Genomic DNA, 21,955 nt, shown 5'->3' on the forward strand with positions numbered 1-21,955 from the left:
CAAAACCAGGAGTGGATTGAAAACACAGAAAGGATCTGTTCACACAATGTTGAAATTGAGTGGATGGCCGCCATATAATGGTAAATATTTGCTGTTATTTTAAAACAACGGCTGTTATATTGAAATAATGGCCGTTATTTACTGTTATATGGCGGCCATCCACTCAATTTCAACATTGTGTGAACAGATCCTTTCTGGGATTTCAATCCACTCCTGGTTTTAGTTGCTATGAGGACCTGACATGAGGACCAAATACAGCCTGAAATATACATAGTGTGAACCCAGCCTTAGAATAATCCTTTTAATTACCTGCTGAAGTGTCATGACTACAGCTGCAGCGCTGCCCTGTATTAGTCAGAACAGGAGCTGCTGTGGCTTGGCTCTGCCTCTGTGACTTCAGCTGGTAATAAAAAGAAGAATTTTAAAGTTCAGACTGGATTAAAGGTTCTGTCACTTATATCTACCCCCCCCCCCCCCAACTCACATCCCCAAAACAAAAACATCAAATTCACAGCAGATTAGGTTATATCTTTATTTTTATGTGTTGATGGCGGAGTTCACATATTTAAGGGAGTAGTTTGGAACTTGGCCAATTGAAGCCAAATTCGCTGCAACATGTATTCTACACTGATATCCATAGTATATCAGGGAGAATATGGTATGTGGGCTGCTGAGGTTGGAGTGCCAGGGCTGATTTTTAGTCCCAATCCAGCCCTGCCTTGCTCTGTCTTCTCCAGGTATTGACCAAGTATTGCAGTGCTTCTAGGTTCAGTGCACAAAGAAAAAAAAAACTGTATGCACTAAGCACCAACTCCCTCCATAACTTGACATCCATAACCCTGCCCACATACAGCCAAAGACCCTCCTCTGCCAGGCCATGAAAAAATGGTCTTGTCTGAGTCACTGGTCAAGTCCCTGGTGGGAAAAAGATTGGGGACCACTGTATTAGAAGGCAGAGCTTCATGCTCCTTCTCCATAGCTCCATCTCCAGCACAAGATGCAGCAACATAAAATTACATGGCGCTAAGCCTTATGCTAGAGATCCAGCTAGGAGCTGTGGAGATGAAGCGGGAAGCTCTATCTCCAAATACACATATATACACATTATGCACTATAGGGCAGATTTGGGGTGCTCCTTCAACTGCACAATAAATACACCTTAGTAATATGATAAACATATTCACATTTTGTCCTTGTTGTATTTGTGGGGCTTTTATTTTATTCAACATACAGTTTTTTTAAGGCCAGTATATTCTTAAGTTTAACTACTAGTTTTAGAGATGAGCGAACCGGGCTCAGGTTCGAGTAGATCCGAACCCGAACATTCGGTATTTGATTAGCGGGGGCTGCAGAACTTGGATAAAGCTCTAAGGTTGTCTGGAAAACATGGACACAGCTAATGACTATATCCATGATTTCCACATAGCCTTAGGGCTTTATCCAAGTTCAGCAGCCACCGCTAATCAAATGCCGAAAGTTCAGGTTCGGTTCGACTCGAGCATGCTCGAGGTTCGCTCATTTCTAACTAGTTTTTCAACATTATGTAAGGATTTATGGCGCTCTCTCTTTAGCACTTTCCGGTGTCCCAAGCTTTGCTTCCAGTGCAAGACTTATATTATGCAGAACACTCTGATACTGTGGATACTCCTGTAGGATCTGGTGAATGATCGTGCTAACTGTATGCATGCGGTTTTCTTGTTTTTGTTGCTCTGCTTCCAATGTTTGCGGGCTGCTGAAAAGTGGAATGTATTTGCCCTCCTTCAAGGCTTGCAGATGCTTCACGCGAGTCTGAAAGGCCACAATTTGTGAGAGATTCTAATTTGATGGAAAACAAAAGAATATTTTCATTGTTAATACAAGAATGCACAATTAATTCACACTCACATAACATTGCACTTATTTACTAAAATTACCTGACGTTTCTTTTCTTGCAGTTGCTCAATTTCATTTTCCATGTTGCTGGTGTCTAATTTCATGCTGGTGATAGAATGCTGCTTTTCTGAGATGGCTGTGCTAAGGGTCTTTTGAGTATCTTCAAGGTCAGATATGGCGTTGTTACATTCATCTGTGTTCTATGCAATACAATACAAACACCAAAGCATCATGTTACGTTCATGTTTCCCAAATGGGTGTTAAAGGGTTAAGTAAGGTTCTGGAGGGAAGTGTTTTAATAGAAACTAAACACAAGAACAAAGGGACACGATCTGTGGTTAGCTGCTAGAAAATGCTTAGAGTAGCAGATTCTTGGGAAAAAACCTCCAGCAGATGTGGTTGGTATATCTACAGTAAGTGAATTGCAACTTGCCTGGGATATATATATATATATATATATATATATATATATAAGGCCAAGAATCTTCTAAGTTTCTTACATACTAAATGAAATAGTCTAGAGTGGTGTAGTTATAGGCCAGTAACCAAGCATGTCATCTTATATGGCCTGCACTGCTCCATCCCTTCAGTAAGGCAAACACTAACAAAACACTAACATACGACATACACTTATACAGATGTAGCCTGTGTTAACTTGATCACAATGACGCATTTAACTCAACACTCTAATTGACCTAACACAGCTCCCTGACACAATTGTTGCGTCAGGGATCATGTTAACCCTGTAACCCTGTTAACATCTGTATCTCTTAGGAGAAACAGGCTTCTAGAAGAGAGACTCTAATGACTGAAGTAAAAAGGCATATTGGTGGTCCTGAAAAGGTTGAAAAACAAACATACAAAAAAACAAAAACCATATAAACAGCTCAGCACAACCAATATAAACAACTGCTTTCTCCAAATTCAAGCTGCATAGCCAGCAACATCCCGGTAACATTGTGTGTCTATTGGGAGGGAAATGTGGACATGGTTTTAACATTTATCATCAACACCCCCGGTGTGTGCCACAGTAAAAGCCTCCTTTGTGGTGTAAATCCAGCCTGTCTGCCGGGCAGGCAAGGCAGGGGGGAGGAGGCGCTGCCTGCTCCCACACCGGATTTATTATGATTTATGCCTACAAACAGGTGTAAACCATGGCAGAAATGTACACCTGCTATGGAGTGGGTTCAAATTACTGTGCCCACTGTGCAGCAGGAACAAGTTCTGCTGAATCTGCTCCTCTAAATATATCCAGACTGCATGGGGGCAGGGGTTTATTTAAAAGTGGCCTACAAATACGCCAGTCTTGTTAAATCTCCCCCCTAAATGCATTCTAAGGCTGCATTCCCACGTTCCGTGATCCTGAGGGATCACGGACGTGGAATGCATGTACCGGAGTCCCCCCGCGCCCGGACAGCATCTGTAATTAGATGCTGGGAGTGGGGGAGACTGTATTCATAAGCGCCGCGCTGTAGTAACAGCACCGCGCGGCTGCTTCATTACAGCGCGGCGCTTATGAATACAGTCTCCCCCCAGCTCCCAGCATCTAATTACAGATGCTGTCCGGGCGCGGGGGGACTCCGGTACATGCATTCCAAGTCCGTGATCCGTCAGGATTACGAAACGTGGGAATGCAGCCTCAGGCTGGGTTCACACTACGTATATTTCAGTCAGTATTGTGGTCCTCATATTGCAACCAAAACCAGGAGTGTATTAAAAACACAGAAAGGCTCTGTTCACACAATGTTGAAATTGAGTGGATGGCCGCCATATAACAGTAAATAACTGCCATTATTTCAATACAACAGCCGTTGTTTTAAAATAACAGCAAATATTTGCCATTAAATGGCGGCCATCCACTCAATTTCAACATTGTGTGGACAGAGCCTTTCTGTGTTTTTAATCCACTCCTGGTTTTGGTTGCAATATGAGGACCACAATACTGACTGAAATATACGTAGTGTGAACCCAGCCTCAATGTGAATGTTAAAACACAGCAGAGCTGTCCAAGGTGCTGAACACAGAGCTGAAGGTGTTGGATCCAGTCAAAATATATTGCAATTCTGATTGCAGCAATCAATTTCTGAGACTATTCTGGTCTACTTTGATATGCTACATGACCAGCTTCCTATTGGAAAAACTGGACCTTGATACAATATGGCGGCTTTATAGTTGGCGGACATAGCCTAAAAGAGAGGCCATCCCACTCAATACTTCTGGGGTATTTAAATATGTATTTTTTCCCCCTTAAATTTCTGACATAAAAAGGTGTTCTGAGGCTTTTGACCCACCCGGTAGTTCTGCAGGTATATACTGTATTTACACATGTAGACATATGAATTGACTCTCTTTCATGCTATTACTAATAGGCTACTACTAATACTGTACTCTGAAATTTTTTTATTTTGAAGTTATTAACGTCTTTAAATGTACATATGTCTTTTTTGCAGGGATATAACATTGCCAGTCATGTAACCTATTTAGGTAAATAATTTTTTTTGTCTAATTTTTAAAACGTATGTCTTACCAGTACAATTTCTTTAATTTTTCTCCGTAGCTCTTGTAGTTTCCCATGAAAATCATTAGCAGTTAGGTGCTTGTTGTCTTTCTCAGTTTGATTTTTACCGCGCATCATGATTGTTTCCCTTCTAGAAACAACTGCTTCCATATCACGGATCATCTTCTCTTGCTGTTTCATCAACTGTGCATATCGAACCTACAGACACAAATATAATTTTAGTGGAGCTCATAGTATTCGCCTTCCTGCTACTTTCTATGTCCCTCCGTTCACATCATGTTTTCTGCAAACAAGACGTCATAAAAAGGCAATCTATCAAAAAAAAGTATGAGTTTAACCTTTTCAGTGCAAAGGATCTTTCTCAAACGTCATGGCACTTTAAGGACAAGATATTTCCTGAATTATTATGACAAGAAGGGTAGCTAGAATTCATGGGGCCCCATAGCAAAAAATTGTATGGGCTGGGGCCCCATGAATCCGGTATGCCCCCCCCCCCAGCTGTCCGGTCAGTTGCGTGACATCCTTGTGCATGAACCCCACACTTGGCCTGTTGCAGCGTTCCACGGTTCTGACGGATCCCTCATGTGCCAGGAAGGCTAAGAGAGAATGCGGGAAGAATAGAGTGCTGCAATCAGGGGAGTTGTTGTCACTTGCTGAGGTGATTAGAAAGGAAGGGGGGCTCTGAGAGTGGCATACCATGATGGCACACCACGCTTCACCTGGGCTCAGGCCCCGTAGCAGCTGCCTGGTTTGCCATCATGGTGACTATGTTAATGCTTATGGCTCAATCCCAGGTTGTGTAACAGCTAGACATTAGAACTTGGCCTTAAAACAAGACCAGTATCACAGACCTATCTGTTATAAAGCCTCGGAAGTAGCTCTGGAGAAGTCAGTGGAAGTAGCACCTACCTCCCCACACTGCAGGCTCTATCTCAGGTTGTATAACAAACAGCTGGAGTCATGATCCAAGTTTTAAAGTGTACCACCATTAAAAAAAACTTTTGACATGTCCATGGAACAACAGGGGCAATACCATCATACATAAACATCAATCAAGTTTATAGATTTGACACTGTCCCTGTCCTGAGGACTGCCTCCGACTTCAATAGGCCACCCGGATGATCTAAGAATCATCTAGGCAGCCCCTCCTGCTGCTTTCTGTGTGTGTGTGTGTGTGTGTGTGTGTAATAGCACAGGCAGCGAGCAGGAAACGAGGGGAAAGTGACTGCAGACCTGACAAGTTGGTGCTCAATATATGGCTTTTAGACACAGTTAAAAAAAAAAAAGAGGAAAATTCCTTTAGGTTTATGCTACAGCTGTGTAAAAAACAGCAGTTATAAGTAACATTTATAGAAAATCCTACTTTCTGTTCACCTGCATTCGATGTATTTCTGCTTTCATAGCTCTGATCTCTCCTTGGCCAGTTTCAGAGTCCACTGCATTACGCATCTCCTTAGCCAACTGGATTTTCTTTTCCCAAAGCATGATTTGATGTCTGAGGAAAGACAAGAAATACACATGAGCAGAAGTATTATGCATAAAACGGTTTTATTTCAAATCCTTAAAGCGACTCACAATCCTGCTCCCCCAAACCACTTGTATCGTCAGATAGCTGCTTTTAAACTAAGATCTGTCTTGGGCTCCCTTCAGCAAGTGATGCAGTTATTGTCCTAAAAAAAAAAACTTTTAACCCCTTAAGGTCAAAGCCAATTTTCTTTTTTGCACTTTTGCTTTTTCCACTTTATGTTTAACAGGCTATGGCGCTTGCATTTTTTCACCCAAATGAGCCCTTATTTTTTGCGACATCAATTGTACTTTGCGATGACAGACTTTATTTTCCCATAAAATATGGTGCGAAAACGAAAAAAAAAAATCATTTGTGCTGTCAAAAAAATCTATGTTCCTCACATCAGTATGATTACAACGATATGTAACTTGTATAACTTTTATATTATTTGATGGCTTTTAAAAATTTAAAACCTAAATGTGTTTAAAATTGCTCTATTCCCATCCTTATAACGCTTACATTTTTTGGTCTATGGGGCTGTGTGAGGTTTCATTTTTTGCACCATGATCTGTACTTTCTTCTGGTACCTTGTATGCATATATGCAACTTTTTGATCACTTTTTATTACATTTTTTCTGGATTTGATGTGACCAAAAAGATGCGATTGCGCACGCGGCGATACCAAATATGTTTGTTTATTTATTTATATTTATCAAATGGGAAAAGGGGGGTGATTTGGACTTTTATTAGGGGAGGGGATTTTTTATTAATATAAAAACATTTTTTTTTTACTTTAACTAGAAGTCCGCTTGGGGGACTTCTATATACACAGCAATGATCAATGAGATCAGTGATACATTGCTCTGGCCTGTTGCAGACCAGAGCAATGTATTGCCGAGTGGGGATGAGTGTCAGTGCAACGCTGAGGCCCAACCCGGCCAGGCCAGAAGAATGGATCACATCGCGGGGGGAGATCCGTTCCACTAGACACCAGGGACCTGACAGGGAACTGTCAGGTTTGACAGATGCATTTAAATGCTTAATTAGCTGGCACGGCAACGGAACCTGCGTTGGCTAATAGAGGTGTTCCCTGGCTTCAGCAGTCTGCCACACATCCTCTATTATACAGGCGACTGTTGGCCAAGATTTTGTCAGAATGGCCTGATATGGGGTGATATTGTCTTGTTTTAGCTAATAATTGCCCCGCGTAATTAGTGGCCTTAAAGGGAAACTGACATCACAGATATGCATATATCTGTGCCGCCAGTATCCCACTTCCGATTATAAGACCAGTGTGTAAGTACCTTCCGCGCTGCTCTGTGATCTATAGACTTTTTAAAAAAAATTTCTTTATCCCAGGGCTGACTGTGTCACAGAGATGTGTCTGTGACATTGCCGCCGCCAGCCCCCACAGCCTTTGCTCGCTCTTCTCTCCAGCCGATGCAGTGTCTTCTGGGCATTGCCCGCCACCTCCAGAATGATTGACAGCCGGAGAAGGCGGGGGAGCGGCCAGAAGATACTGCATCAGCTAGAGAGTGGGGTCACAGAGCAGGGCGAGAGGCACGTACACACTGCTTGTGTGATCGGCAATAGGAAACTGGCAGCACAGATATATGCATATCTGTGTTGTCAGGTTCCCTTCAACTGATTATTGAAGTGAAGAAAAAAAACTTTTTAAAAATGTCATTCCTAAATTTTTTCCTCTACAATTATATTTATATATTTTAGAGAACAGATATAGTTAGGTATATCTAACAAAATGTGTGTTTCTAGATTCTGTATACATTACCACCACTGACACTTACTCAGTTTCCACCAAGCTATGTAAAAGTCTTTCTTTCTCATCCTTTACATTTTCCAGAGTCTCTTGCATTTCTATTGACTCCTTTTCTGCCTCCTAAAATAAATAAGTGAACAGTTTAGGCCTCCATCCTGTACCTGGGCCTAGCAGTGTACTTGTACGGATATTTACCCGAAGAGATCGCATAAACTGGCTCTCCATCAGTTGGTTATGCTGCAGTAACTGTTCCTTAAAGTTTGCCTTTTTGCTAAGCAGCATATTAAGACGCAGCATGTCATTTTTCAAGTCCTTCATGTGATGTTCAATATCCTTCTGCTCATTTTTTTCTTGCTCGATTTCATCTATAAGAAATAGTGTTTGTGATGAAGAAATTCAGCAATAGAATAAAAACACACTGAAGGGAATATTTAAAAGAAAACAATTAAAAATCTTTGACCTCCGCCTTGCTTGTTATTTTTTCAAAAGTGGCCATTCCTTATAATGTTTGTTAAGTGTTGGTAAGATTTTTAAAGCTTACTATTCGATTTTGGCACATTTTTCTTGTGCAGCACAGACCAACAGGGCAACTCTTGTGGGAAAAAAAATCTTTCAAATTAACTGGTGTCAGAAAGTTATACAGATTTGTAATTTAGTTCAATTAAAAAATCTCATGTCTTCCCATCAGCTGCTTTATGTCATATACAGTTAGGGCAGGGGTCTCAAACTCGCGGCCCGCGGGCCAACTGCGGCCCGCGGGACACAAGTTTGCGGCCCCCACCACTTTACTGCCTGGCGGCCCCCCTCCGCCGCCCGGCCCATTGATCGATCACTCTTGTGACCGCAAGCAGTGTTTTGCTTGCGGTCACAAGAGTCTGTGTTGGACGGCTCCCGGCTGATGCTGCCTCCCTGGGGGCTGCGTGCGCAGCGGCTGTTGCTTCCGGGTCAGGGAGCGCTGACCCGGAAGTAACAGCCTGGCGCACACAGCTCCCTGGTGCGCGTGCTGCCCGGGAATCCCGGGGACACCCCCAGGGAGGCAGCATCAGCCGGGGGTCCGTCCGTAAGAAGGGAGCTGCGACGGGGGATCGATATGTTAGGTGAGTTGTTTTTTTGTTTTGTTCTTTATCTACTTTGCGGGGTACAAGATATGGGGACAACATCTACAAAGGGAGGGGAGGGGGGGGGCATTTATAAGGGAGGCATCTATTTGGGGGGAAAGATAAGGGAGGCATCTATATTGGGGAAAAGTTAAGAAGGGGACAACATAAGAGAGGCATCTATATGGGGGGGAGATAAGAGAGGCAACATAAAGGAGGCATCTATATGGGGGGGATACAAGGGGGGCAACATAAAGGAGGCATCTATATGGGGGGAGATAAGGGGGCAACATAAAGGAGGCATCTATATGGGGGGAGATAAGGGGGCAACATAAAGGAGGCATCTATATGGGGGGAGATAAGGGGGCAACATAAAGGAGGCATCTATATGGGGGGGATACAAGGGGGGCAACATAAAGGAGGCATCTATATGGGGGGAGATAAGGGGGCAACATAAAGGAGGCATCTATATGGGGGGAGATAAGGGGGCAACATAAAGGAGGCATCTATATGGGGGGAGATAAGGGGGCAACATAAAGGAGGCATCTATATGGGGTTGAGATAAGGGGGGGCAACATAAAGGAGGCATCTATATGGGGGGAGATAAGGGGGCAACATAAAGGAGGCATCTATATGGGGTTGAGATAAGGGGGGGCAACATAAAGGAGGCATCTATATGGGGGGAGATAAGGGGGGCAACATAAAGGAGGCATCTATATGGGGGGAGATAAGGGGAAAACATAAAGGAGGCATCTATATGGGGGGAGATAAGGGGGGCAACATAAAGGAGGCATCTATATGGGGGGAGATAAGGGGAAAACATAAAGGAGGCATCTATATGGGGGGAGATAAGGGGGCAACATAAAGGAGGCATCTATATGGGGGGAGATAAGGGGGCAACATAAAGGAGGCATCTATATGGGGGGAGATAAGGGGGGCAACATAAAGGAGGCATCTATATGGGGGGAGATAAGGGGGCAACATAAAGGAGGCATCTATATGGGGTTGAGATAAGGGGGGGCAACATAAAGGAGGCATCTATATGGGGGGAGATAAGGGGGCAACATAAAGGAGGCATCTATATGGGGGGAGATAAGGGGGCAACATAAAGGAGGCATCTATATGGGGTTGAGATAAGGGGGGGCAACATAAAGGAGGCATCTATATGGGGGGAGATAAGGGGAAAACATAAAGGAGGCATCTATATGGGGGGGAGATAAGGGGGGCAACATAAAGGAGGCATCTATATGGGGGGAGATAAGGGGGCAACATAAAGGAGGCATCTATATGGGGGGAGATAAGGGGGCAACATAAAGGAGGCATCTATATGGGGGGAGATAAGGGGGCAACATAAAGGAGGCATCTATATGGGGGGAGATAAGGGGGCAACATAAAGGAGGCATCTATATGGGGGGAGATAAGGGGGCAACATAAAGGAGGCATCTATATGGGGTTGAGATAAGGGGGGTCAACATAAAGGAGGCATCTATATGGGGGGAGATAAGGGGGCAACATAAAGGAGGCATCTATATGGGGGGAGATAAGGGGGCAACATAAAGGAGGCATCTATATGGGGTTGAGATAAGGGGGGGCAACATAAAGGAGGCATCTATATGGGGGGAGATAAGGGGGCAACATAAAGGGGCAACTATATGGGGTGGAGATAAGGGGGGGCAACATAAAGGAGGCATCTATATGGGGGGAGATAAGGGGGGCAACATAAAGGAGGCATCTATATGGGGGGAGATAAGGGGAAAACATAAAGGAGGCATCTATATGGGGGGAGATAAGGGGGGCAACATAAAGGAGGCATCTATATGGGGGGAGATAAGGGGAAAACATAAAGGAGGCATCTATATGGGGGGAGATAAGGGGAAAACATAAAGGAGGCATCTATATGGGGGGGAGATAAGGGGGGCAACATAAAGGAGGCATCTATATGGGGGGAGATAAGAGGGAAACATAAAGGAGGCATCTATATGGAGGGGATAAGGGGGGCAACATAAAGGAGGCATCTATATGGGAGGGAGATAAGGGGGCAACATAAAGGAGGTATCTATATAGGGGGGGGAGATAAGGGGGCAACTTAAAGGAGGCATCTATATGTGGGGGAGATAAGGGGGGCAACATAAAGGAGGCATCTATATGGGGGAGAGATAAGGGGGGCAACATGAAGGAGGCATCTATATGGGGGGAGATAAGGGGGGCCATCTATATGGAAGACTGAGCAAGGGGCCATCTCTACACAGAGGGGGGCATATTCTATAAGGTGGATCAGATAGAGTCACCCTACCTACTAAATGGGGCTGTAAAGGGGCCAATACAGATGTGCAGTTAGTAGAGAGATCAGGATGGTGCCAGTGTGAGGAGCCTAATATGTTTCTCTGGTAGATTCTGTGGATTCGTGGCTCGAAGAAGTTCTCACAATGGCCCAGGAGAGAAGGAGAAGATCATGAAAAGGGAAGAACTCCGATCAATGAAGACGTCCCCTGTGAGTCACCTGATGTACCTTTCATGTTCAGAAAGTTAAATGTTAAGGAACTGTTAACATAGGAATTTGATGACATTGGAATGTTTTTGTAAGAGCTTTTCTTGTGGAAACCCTGATGCGGCCCAGCCTCACCCAGACTCTACCTCCAGCGGCCCCCGAGTAAATTGAGTTTGAGACCCCTGAGTTAGGGCCAGAAATATTTGGACAGTGACACAAGTTTTGTTATTTTAGCTGTTTACAAAAACATGTTCAGAAATACAATTATATATATAATATGGGCTGAAAGTGCACACTCCCAGCTGCAATATAAGAGTTTCCACATCCAAATTGGAGAAAGGGTTTAGGAATCATAGCTCTGTAATGCATAGCATCCTCTTTTTCAAGAAACCAAAAGTAATTGGACAATGGACTCTAAGGGCTGCAATTAACTCTGAAGGCGTCTCCCTCGTTAACCTGTAATCAATAAAGTAGTTAAAAGGTCTGAGGTTTATTCCAGGTGTGTGGTTTTGCATTTGGAAGCTGTTGCTGTGACCAGACAACATGCGGTCAAAGGAACTCTCAATTGAGGTGAAGCAGAACATCCTGAGGCTGAAAAAAAAGAAAAAATCCATCAGAGAGATAGCAGACATGCTTGGAGTAGCAAAATCAACAGTCGGGTACATTCTGAGAAAAAAGGAATTGACTGGTGAGCTTGGGAAGTCAAAAAGGCCTGGGCGTCCACGGAAGACAACAGTGGTGGATGATGGCCGCATACTTTCTTTGGTGAAGAAAAACCCGTTCACAACATCAACTAAAGTCCAGAACACTCTCAGGGAAGTAGGTGTATCTGTCTCTAAGTCAACAGTAAAGAGAAGACTCTATGAAAGTAAATACAAAGGGTTCACATCTAGATGCAAACCATTCATCAATTCCAAAAATAGACAGGCCAGAGTTACATTTGCCGAATAACACCTCAAGAAGTCAGCTCAGTTCTGGAAAAGTATTCTATGGACAGATGAGACACAGATCAACCTGTACCAGAATGATGGGAAGAAAAAAGTTTGGAGAAGAAAGAGAACGGCACATGATCCAAGGCACACCACATCCTCTGTAAAACATGGTGGAGGCAACATGATGGCATGGGCATGCATGTCTTTCAATGGCACTGGGTCACTTGTGTTTATTGATGACATAACAGCAGACAAGAGTAGCCGGATGAATTCTGAAGTGTACCGGGATATACTTTCAGCCCAGAATCAGCCAAATGCTGCAAAGTTGATCGGACGGCGCTTCATAGTACAGATGGACAATGACCCCAAGCATACAACCAAAACTACCCAGGAGTTCATGAGTGCAAAAAAGTGGAACATTCTGCAATGGCCAAGTCAATCACCAGATCTTAACCCAATTGAGCATGGATTTCACTTGCTCAAATACAGACTTAAAGTGACACCGTCACCCCCTTAGTGCATCCTGACATCTCTACACAGGTGTAAAGGGTAAATTTAGTGTTTTTCATACCTTATTTCATATCATATGTCATGGTGCTTGTTCAAGTAAAAAGTGTCCTTTTATCAACTGCAGATTGTATTAAGTGGGCGTGGCCTCGCGGCACTAGCGCCACATAACCCCGCCCACAACGGCACGGTTGGCCCCGCCCCCTTGACGCCCATTGGTTGTCCAACGTAAAGGAGGTGGAGTCTAGACCTTTCGGCCAGCCTGTCCCAATGGCCGGCGAGGGGGCGGGGCCAATTGTGCCGTTGTGGGCGGGGTTATGTGGCGCTAGTACCGCGAGGCCACGCCCACTTAATACAATCTGCAGATGATAAAAGGACACTTTTTACTTGAACAAGCACCATGACATATGATATGAAATAAGGTATGAAAAACACTAAATTTACCCTTTACACCTGTGTAGAGATGTCAAAATGAACAAAGGGGGTGACAGTGTCACTTTAAGACGGAAAGACCCACAAACAAGCAAGACCTGAAGGCTGCGGCTGTAAAGGCCTGGCAAAGCATTAAGAAGGAGGAAACCCAGCGTTTGGTGATGCCCATGGGTTCCAGACTTAAGGCAGTGATTGCCTCCAAAGGATTTTGCAACAAAATATTGAAAAAAAATATATTTTGTTTGGGTTATGTTTATTTGTCCAATTACTTTTGAGCTCCTAAAATGTGGAGTGTTTGTAAAGAAATGTGTACAATTCCTACATTTTCTATCAGATATTTTTGTTCAACCCTTCAAATTAAATGTTACAATCTGCACTTGAATTCTGTTGTAGAGGCAGTGGCGGAACTACCGCCGTAGCAACGGTAGCGGTTGCTACGGGGCCCGCCGCATCAAGGGGCCCGGCCCGGCCAGCTAGTCCTTGTGTCCTCTCAGAGTTCAGTTTCTCCCCGGTTAGGCCACCCGGGGAGAAACTGTCTGGACTCTGTTTTTGAACTATGGATGGGTGCGCACCTACCCGTACGTACGGGGCCCGCCCCGGCATCTGTCCCCGCCTCTGTCCCCGCGGCCGCCTCTCACGTTGCTTAGTCCCCGGGGCGGCGGGCCGCCTCCGAAGTCACTGCTGAGCCGTCTCCTCCCCCACGTAAGTGCACGCACGCACGCAGGTCCTCTCTGCTGTGCCGTACCGTGGGGGAGGGGGGCGGAGTCACAGGCGCCATTATTGAGGCGGACTGACGGAGAGCAAGTGACTTGGGCCCCAGAGGTATCCCTGCTGCTGCAGCTGCTGAATAGCTGCCTGTCACTGTGTGTGGGGGGGAATGATGATGATGATGGGGGGGGGAATGATGATGATGGGGGGCAGGGGGGGGAATGATGATAATGATGATGATGATGGGGGGGGGGCAGGGGGGGAATGATGATGATGATGGGGGGGGGGCAGGGGGGGAAAGATGATGATGGGGGGCAGGGGGGGGAAAGATGATGATGATGGGGGGGCAGGGGGGAATGATGATGATGATGGGGGGGCAGGGGGGGAAAGATGATGATGGGGGGGCGAGGGGAATGATGATGATGGGGGGCAGGGGGGGAAAGATGATGAGGGGGGGCAGGGGGGGAAAGATGATGATGGGAGGGGGCAGGGGGGGAATGATGATGATGGGAGGGGGCAGGGGGGGAATGATGATGATGATGGGGGGGCAAGGGGGGAAAGATGATGATGATGGGGGGGCAGGGGGGGAAAGATGATGATGATGGGGGGGCAGGGGGGGAAAGATGATGATGGGGGGGCGGGGGGGAATGATGATGATGGGGGGCAGGGGGGGAATGATGATGATGGGGGGCAGGGGGGAAAGATGATGATGGGGGCAGGGGGGGAAAGATGATGATGGGAGGGGGCAGGGGGGGAATGATGATGATGGGAGGGGGCAGGGGGGGAATGATGATGATGATGGGGGGGCAAGGGGGGAAAGATAATGATGATGGGGGGGCAGGGGGGGAAAGATGATGATGATGATGGGGGGGCAAGGGGGGAAAGATGATGATGGGGGGCAGGGGGGGAATGATGATGATGATGGGGGGCAGGGGGGGAATGATGATGATGGGGGGGGCAGGGGGGGAATGATGATGATGATGGGGGGGCAAGGGGGGAATGATGATGATGATGATGGGGGGGCGTGGGGGGAATGATGATGATGGGGGGGGCAGGGGGGAAAGATGATGATGATGATGGGGGGGCAGGGGGGGAATGATGATGATGATGATGATGGGGGGGCAAGGGGGGAATGATGATGATGATGATGGGGGGGCGTGGGGGGAATGATGATGATGGGGGGGCAGGGGGGGAAAGATGATGATGATGATGGGGGGCAGGGGGGGAATGATGATAATGATGGGGGGGCAGGGGGGGAATGATGATGATGATGATGGGGGGGCAGGGGGGGAATGATGATGGGGGGGCAGAGGGGGAAAGATGATGATGATGGGGGGGCAGGGGGGGAATGATGATGATGATGATGGGGGGGCAGGGGGGGAATGATGATGATAATGGGGGGGCCAGGGGGGAATGATGATGATAGGGGGGGAATGATGATGATGATGGGGGGCAGGAGGGGGAATGATGATGATGGGGGGGGGCGGGGGTTGGAATGATGATGATAATGGGGGGGGCCAGGGGGGAATGATGATGATAGGGGGGGAATGATGATGATGATGGGGGGCAGGAGGGGGAATGATGATGATGGGGGGGGGCGGGGGTTGGAATGATGATGATGATGGGGGGCAGGGGGGGGAATGATGATGGGGGGGCGGGGGTTGGAATGATGATGATGATGATGGGGGGCAAGGGGGGGAATGATGATGATGATGGGGGGGCAGGGGGGGAAGATGATGATGATGGGGGGGGGCAGGGGGGGAAAGATGATGATGGGGGGCAGGGGGGGGAAAGATGATGATGATGGGGGGCAGGGGGGAATGATGATGATGATGGGGGGGCAGGGGGGGAAAGATGATGATGGGGGGGCGAGGGGAATGATGATGATGGGGGGCAGGGGGGGAAAGATGATGATGGGGGGCAGGGGGGGAAAGATGATGATGGGAGGGGGCAGGGGGGGAATGATGATGATGGGAGGGGGCAGGGGGGGAATGATGATGATGATGGGGGGGCAAGGGGGGAAAGATGATGATGATGGGGGGGCAGGGGGGGAAAGATGATGATGGGGGGGCGGGGGGGAATGATGATGATGGGGGCAGGGGGGGAATGATGATGATGGGGGGCAGGGGGGAAAGATGATGATGGGGGCAGGGGGGGAAAGATGATGATGGGAGGGGGCAGGGGGGGAATGATGATGATGGGAGGGGGCAGGGGGGAATGATGATGATGATGGGGGGGCAAGGGGGGAAAGATAATGATGATGGGGGGCAGGGGGGGAAAGATGATGATGATGATGGGGGGGGCAAGGGGGGAAAGATGATGATGGGGGGCAGGGGGGGAATGATGATGATGATGGGGGGCAGGGGGGGAATGATGATAATGATGGGGGGGCAGGGGGGGAATGATGATGATGATGATGATGGGGGGGCAAGGGGGGAATGATGATGATGATGATGGGGGGGCGTGGGGGGAATGATGATGATGGGGGGGCAGGGGGGAAAGATGATGATGATGATGGGGGGGCAGGGGGGGAATGATGATGATGATGATGGGGGGGCAAGGGGGGAATGATGATGATGATGATGGGGGGGCGTGGGGGGAATGATGATGATGGGGGGGCAGGGGGGGAAAGATGATGATGATGATGGGGGGCAGGGGGGGAATGATGATAATGATGGGGGGGCAGGGGGGGAATGATGATGATGATGATGGGGGGGCAGGGGGGGAATGATGATGGGGGGGCAGAGGGGGAAAGATGATGATGATGGGGGGGCAGGGGGGGAATGATGATGATGATGATGGGGGGGCAGGGGGGGAATGATGATGATAATGGGGGGGCCAGGGGGGAATGATGATGATAGGGGGGGAATGATGATGATGATGGGGGGCAGGGGGGGAATGATGATGATGGGGGGGGCGGGGGTTGGAATGATGATGATAATGGGGGGGCCAGGGGGGAATGATGATGATAGGGGGGGAATGATGATGATGATGGGGGGCAGGAGGGGGAATGATGATGATGGGGGGGGGCGGGGGTTGGAATGATGATGATGATGGGGGGCAGGGGGGGGAATGATGATGGGGGGGCGGGGGTTGGAATGATGATGATGATGGGGGGCAAGGGGGGGAATGATGATGATGATGGGGGGGCAGGGGGGGAAGATGATGATGATGGGGGGGGGGCGGGGGGTGGAATGATGATGATGGGGGGGCAAGCGCTGGAATGATGATTATGATGATGATGATGATGATGGGGGGGGGGGGAATAATGATGATGATTATGATCCCAGGCCAAAAAGATGCAGGCCAAAATCATGGGGGGGGGGGGGGGGGCAATGTGAAAGTTTGCTATGGGGCCCTGCCATTTCTAGTTACGCCCCTGTGTAGAGGTTTCATTTCAAATCCAATGCGGTGGCATGCAGAGCCCAACTCGCGAAAATTGTGTCACTGTCCAAATATTTCTGGCCCTAACTGTACATATACATAGATATGCAGGACATTCAGCAGCTGATAAGTATTGGAAGACTTGATATTTTTTTTAATAGAAGTAGATTACAAATCTCTGGCATTTAAATTATAAATCTCTGATACCAGTTGATTTGCAAGATTTTTTTTTACTGGAGTTGGCCTTCAAAATGGTTTGTAAATATGAATTTTGATCAACATTTCAGTATACTAATAGTTATCCTTTGGATTGTGATGTCAGATGACCAACATATTGCACTTTAATGTGAATTTGCCATCTGCTCTGTATAGATTTTACTTTGTTATATTTCATAAGGTTTATATTACATGTATACAATTCTTTGTCAATTTCTTTTATATTCTTAAGGGGGTATTCCCACTTCAGATTGGGACCCCCACCCATCCTAAGAAAGGGGACACAATTGTGTTCCATTCACTCCAAGGACAATTAACTTCCCATTATTGGGATTTGCAGGGGTCCCAGTGGTCAGACCCCTGCCCATCAGTTTGTTATTCTCTTTCCCCTCCAGCTAAAGAGACTATGCCAGCTCATAAATATTTATTTGTCTCCCACTAATTGATGTTACTAAATCTTGCTTACCCGTGCTTGGACAGTAGCAATAAAGAGCCTCTGTGCCAAAGATGCAAGCACATCAAGCATATAATGTGAGCTTTAGTAACATCACTAAGTAGGAGGCATATAAATATTTATAAGTAGACATAGATAAAGTAGCTGGCAGGTGGGTAGGGCGGTTTACTGACGGGCACAGTAACATGACAGTGCACCAAACATGGCAATCTGCAAATTTTTATTTATTTCTTTATCTCTATAACAGCAAAACAGATTATTTTTTGACATGTCAAAAGTTAGCCATCAGCCGACGAGAAAATCTTTGCAGGTTCATCAGCTGAACGTTGGCACTATTGCACAGGGAGATATATATGTCATGGGGCCTTTAATATTCTCAAGTGCACTCTGACTTTGGTAGGGGAGAGATGCTAGTGCATTGTAAGCAGTACAGATAAAAAGCAACTAAGTGTACCACAAAATCACTGCAGTAGATACAGCTTTTATATACATTTGAGCTCCTGCCACAGAGGTCAGAGATACCGCTAATCCTGTCAGTTTAACTCCTTAGATTACATATAGATTACATAGTTACATATTAACTATATTAGTAATTAGTTTACACAGTATCAATAAAAAGTAAGATTACGTTCAATAAGGTCCTTAATTTAAAAAAAAATTAACACCTGCCAGCATGCACTACAACCCAATAATAAAACTTTATAAAACAAATGTAAATTTATTTATTTACATATATACTTCTGTTGACTGTCAGCAGTAAGGGGCATCACGGCCCCCTCTACTGCCACCAGTGTTTGTGTCGGAAACTGTAGGGTTATGTAAGCCCTGCAGTTCCCGATCACCAGTTGCACAGTGCTATACAGAGCAGGGTCCTGTTGCTCAGTGTACTGTATATTCTGTCGGGAACTGTAGGGTTACGTAAGCCCTGCAGTTCCCGATCACCAGCTGCACAGTGCTATGCAGAGCAGGGTCCCATTGCTCAGTGTACTGTATAGTCTGCCCATACCGCTCACTGTGCTAGAAGCTAGAGGCAGACCAAGCGGTGATAGCAATCGCCGGTTGCTGTGCAGAGGCTGCCGGATAGCATGATCGTGTCAGGCAGCCCACCATGACTGTAATGGTACACAGCAACTTCCGTGCTGACTTACTTTCTGTACGGACTTTTCTCTGCTGTAAAATAGTCAGTTCTTTCTTTAACATCTCCACAGAAGCAGCCTGCTCTTCTCTTTGCTTGGTCAACCTCACCATCTCTGTTTGCATTCGGAGCCAATACTGTTGAACTGAGCCAATTTCCAAATTACATTCTTCTATCTGCTTGGTCAGTGCAGTTATTTGGATCTCCAGAGGTCCCAGCTCTTTACCCTTAATGTAAAAAACATGTCAGCTGTAATATGTTTTACAACAAGTTAAAAGCATCATTCGGATTTATCTACTTAAACTAAAGCCAGCCGTGGCTGAATAGAAGACTTAATATAACCGTTACCATTCATCATAGTAACACAGCGCTTTGAATCACGCCACTGTCCCCAGGGGACGCCAAGGGGACGGTAGGTATATAGCAAAATAATAGGCAGGCACACTGTCATGTATACCATAATGGGAGTGCGTTTATTTCTCACAACAAGAAAAAATCTGAGACCTACAAACAGACACAAACGACCAAAATTATAAAGCAATGTACTGAACTCACAAATTGAAACACAGCTGTATAAAAACAAGCACAGAAGGGAGCTCACACAGTATGTGACTCCCTAATGCCAGAATGTAGGTCCAATCGTATTGGCCTATCCATACATTCAACACATGAAAAAATAAGTGCAAAATGTGCCCTGCAATTTATATGCAACATGGCAAAAAAATAATGATGTATAGCAAATACCCACTGTGAATGTATGGTTGTGGTCTTGGCACCTGCCCCTGCACCACACATTCCGTTGGTGAACTGCCAACTTTCTCAGGGATGTCTTACCCCTCCCCACAGAGAACTCGGGAGCGATCGCATGTGCTGAATGTTGCTGTGTATAAGGAGAACTGGGGATGGGTGGGAGAGATAACTGATGGCTGAATTCATTGTATTATTCAGCCGTACGTTATATGGGGACCTTTAGTTATATGGGGGCCTTTAGTTTCATGAAGGTAACAAGGTGATTTTAGTACTCTCACTGCTGTTATTTAGTGGGCAGCTATTTTCTATTATCTTCACTTCAGGGGCTGGTTACCAATAGTACTTTCTCTCAGATGCCTGGCCAATCAGCACCTACTCCTCTCTAGTGCTAGTAAAAGTGCAGTGGACTTGTGGGGGAGTGGGGGGGGGGGGGGGGGTTACTAATGCAAGGGCTTTGAAGAAAAAAAAGAGAAGCAACAACAAGGAAGGGATCAAGCTTAGCACTGAACTGCTGCTAAGATGGAAGGGGAGCCTTGATTTATCTTTTAGGGACAGCGTAGATCATCTGAAGAAGGGACACAGATACACATGTGCAGATACACATTTTCACCTTCAAAAGTGGATGTCCTTTAAAGGGGAACTATGAGCAGTTTAGACGAATCTAACCTACTGATATGTCCCTATTGCACAGGAGACACAGGAGAGGGGTAAGGTATGTCTCGTACCTCCTTCCTTGGCACCGTTCCGGTGCAGTTAGTTGTGGTTCCCATGATCGGATGAGACTGTTAAGAGCACTGGGGGGGGGGGGGGGGGGGGCGTTAAGAGCATGGCCCACTCCAATAGCGGGTTGGATCAGCGCTGTGGAGGCAGGCAGCGCTCCCAACAGCTCCCCAGTGCTTCTGACGATCTCACCAGACCGTGGGGAACATGACTAAATGCACCAGAACTGTGCAGAGGAAGAAGGTAAGAGACATACCTTCCTCCTTGGTGTCTTCTGTACAATAGGGACATATCAGCAAGTTAGATTTGTCCAACCTGCTGATAGTTCCCCTTTAACAATGAAATGCTAGACCTTGGATGCCCACCAATCATAAAGTGATGTCATATATTAGCGATATATGCCATCACTTTCTGAGATAGGAACACCACTTCACTATAAATCACAGAGCAACTTTATCTGCAGACAGAGTTTATTTTTCTGCTGTTTAGTAACCTGACATACCCCAATTTCTGCAAGTGTTGTCTCAATTTGCTTGCTATATAAGTTAATGCTGGCTTGCTTCCTCTCGATTGCAATGGTACGCTTTGCAATTTCACCGTGGCTGCGAGAGATAAGTTCATTGATGTTTTCAATTTTTTTATCCAGCTCTGCCACTGTCTTTTGTAGAGCTTGGATACGCGATGAGCTGTGATTAAGTTCCAGTTGCACTTGAGCAGTTTCATTCTCCATCTTAGTATAATCGATCTCCTAGAAGTCACATGTAAACAGAGACAATGCAGTTATTAAAGTACAAACAACATAACCCCGGACAAGGTTAAGTCAGTCAGCTCACCAAATGAAAGAGCTCAACCGTGCTCAAACTCACCAGGAGAAAGGCCATGTCCTTGAATATAAAGAAAAATGTCCAGCACAACAAATTTTGTGAAAGTCCAGGGAGGCTCCCTATTATTCAATAGTAAAAAAGGTTGGAACAGCAAAATAGCACAGACAATGGTATCTGACGCATTTCAGTAAGTAATGCAGGGTTTACACAGAGCGATAATTCGCCGATCCTACGATTAACGACTTTGAAGTAACGATTTTTCTTTTATAACGATCAGCGCTTAGACAGAACGATATATCGTACGGAAAATTGTTTTTGCAATTGTTTTGCGATCGCTTAAGCCTATCTCGCACATAGGTAAAATAGGTGAACGACTGTTTACACGGAACGATCTGCAAATTTTTTGCGAACAACGATTTAAGAACGTGTTCAAAGATCAAAGTGAACGATTTCTCGCTCGTCGTTCGATCGTTCATTGCGTTTACACGTACGATTATCGTTCAAATTCGATCGTTATCATGCAAATACGCACGATGATCGTTCTGTGTAAACGCAGCATAAATCTTAATTACTCATTTCACCAGGTGCTATGAGTAAGGTTTAATTACAGAAATGCGTCCGCTGTGTGTATTTT

The 21,955-nt window shown here is 46.2% G+C and overlaps 1 protein-coding gene across 1 annotated transcript in view; it reads right to left on the reverse strand.

Annotated features, from left to right (window-relative positions):
- Nucleotides 1-1,451: 1,451 nt before the first annotated feature.
- Nucleotides 1,452-21,955, reverse strand: part of CCDC40 (coiled-coil domain 40 molecular ruler complex subunit) — a 44,806-nt gene continuing 24,302 nt past the window's right edge. Inside the window, exons 12-19 of the mRNA XM_069952915.1 lie at nt 21,000-21,245; nt 19,041-19,254; nt 7,870-8,039; nt 7,703-7,794; nt 5,765-5,885; nt 4,400-4,588; nt 1,914-2,072; nt 1,452-1,815 (exon numbers count right to left, since the gene is read on the reverse strand). Coding sequence (XP_069809016.1) covers nt 1,552-1,815; nt 1,914-2,072; nt 4,400-4,588; nt 5,765-5,885; nt 7,703-7,794; nt 7,870-8,039; nt 19,041-19,254; nt 21,000-21,245 — 1,455 coding nt within the window. The 3' untranslated portion in view covers nt 1,452-1,551. The remainder of the gene's footprint in view (nt 1,816-1,913; nt 2,073-4,399; nt 4,589-5,764; nt 5,886-7,702; nt 7,795-7,869; nt 8,040-19,040; nt 19,255-20,999; nt 21,246-21,955) is intronic.

The sequence above is a fragment of the Dendropsophus ebraccatus genome, chromosome 14, assembly GCF_027789765.1.
Source record: "Dendropsophus ebraccatus isolate aDenEbr1 chromosome 14, aDenEbr1.pat, whole genome shotgun sequence".
NCBI classification, from domain to species: domain Eukaryota; kingdom Metazoa; phylum Chordata; class Amphibia; order Anura; family Hylidae; genus Dendropsophus; species Dendropsophus ebraccatus.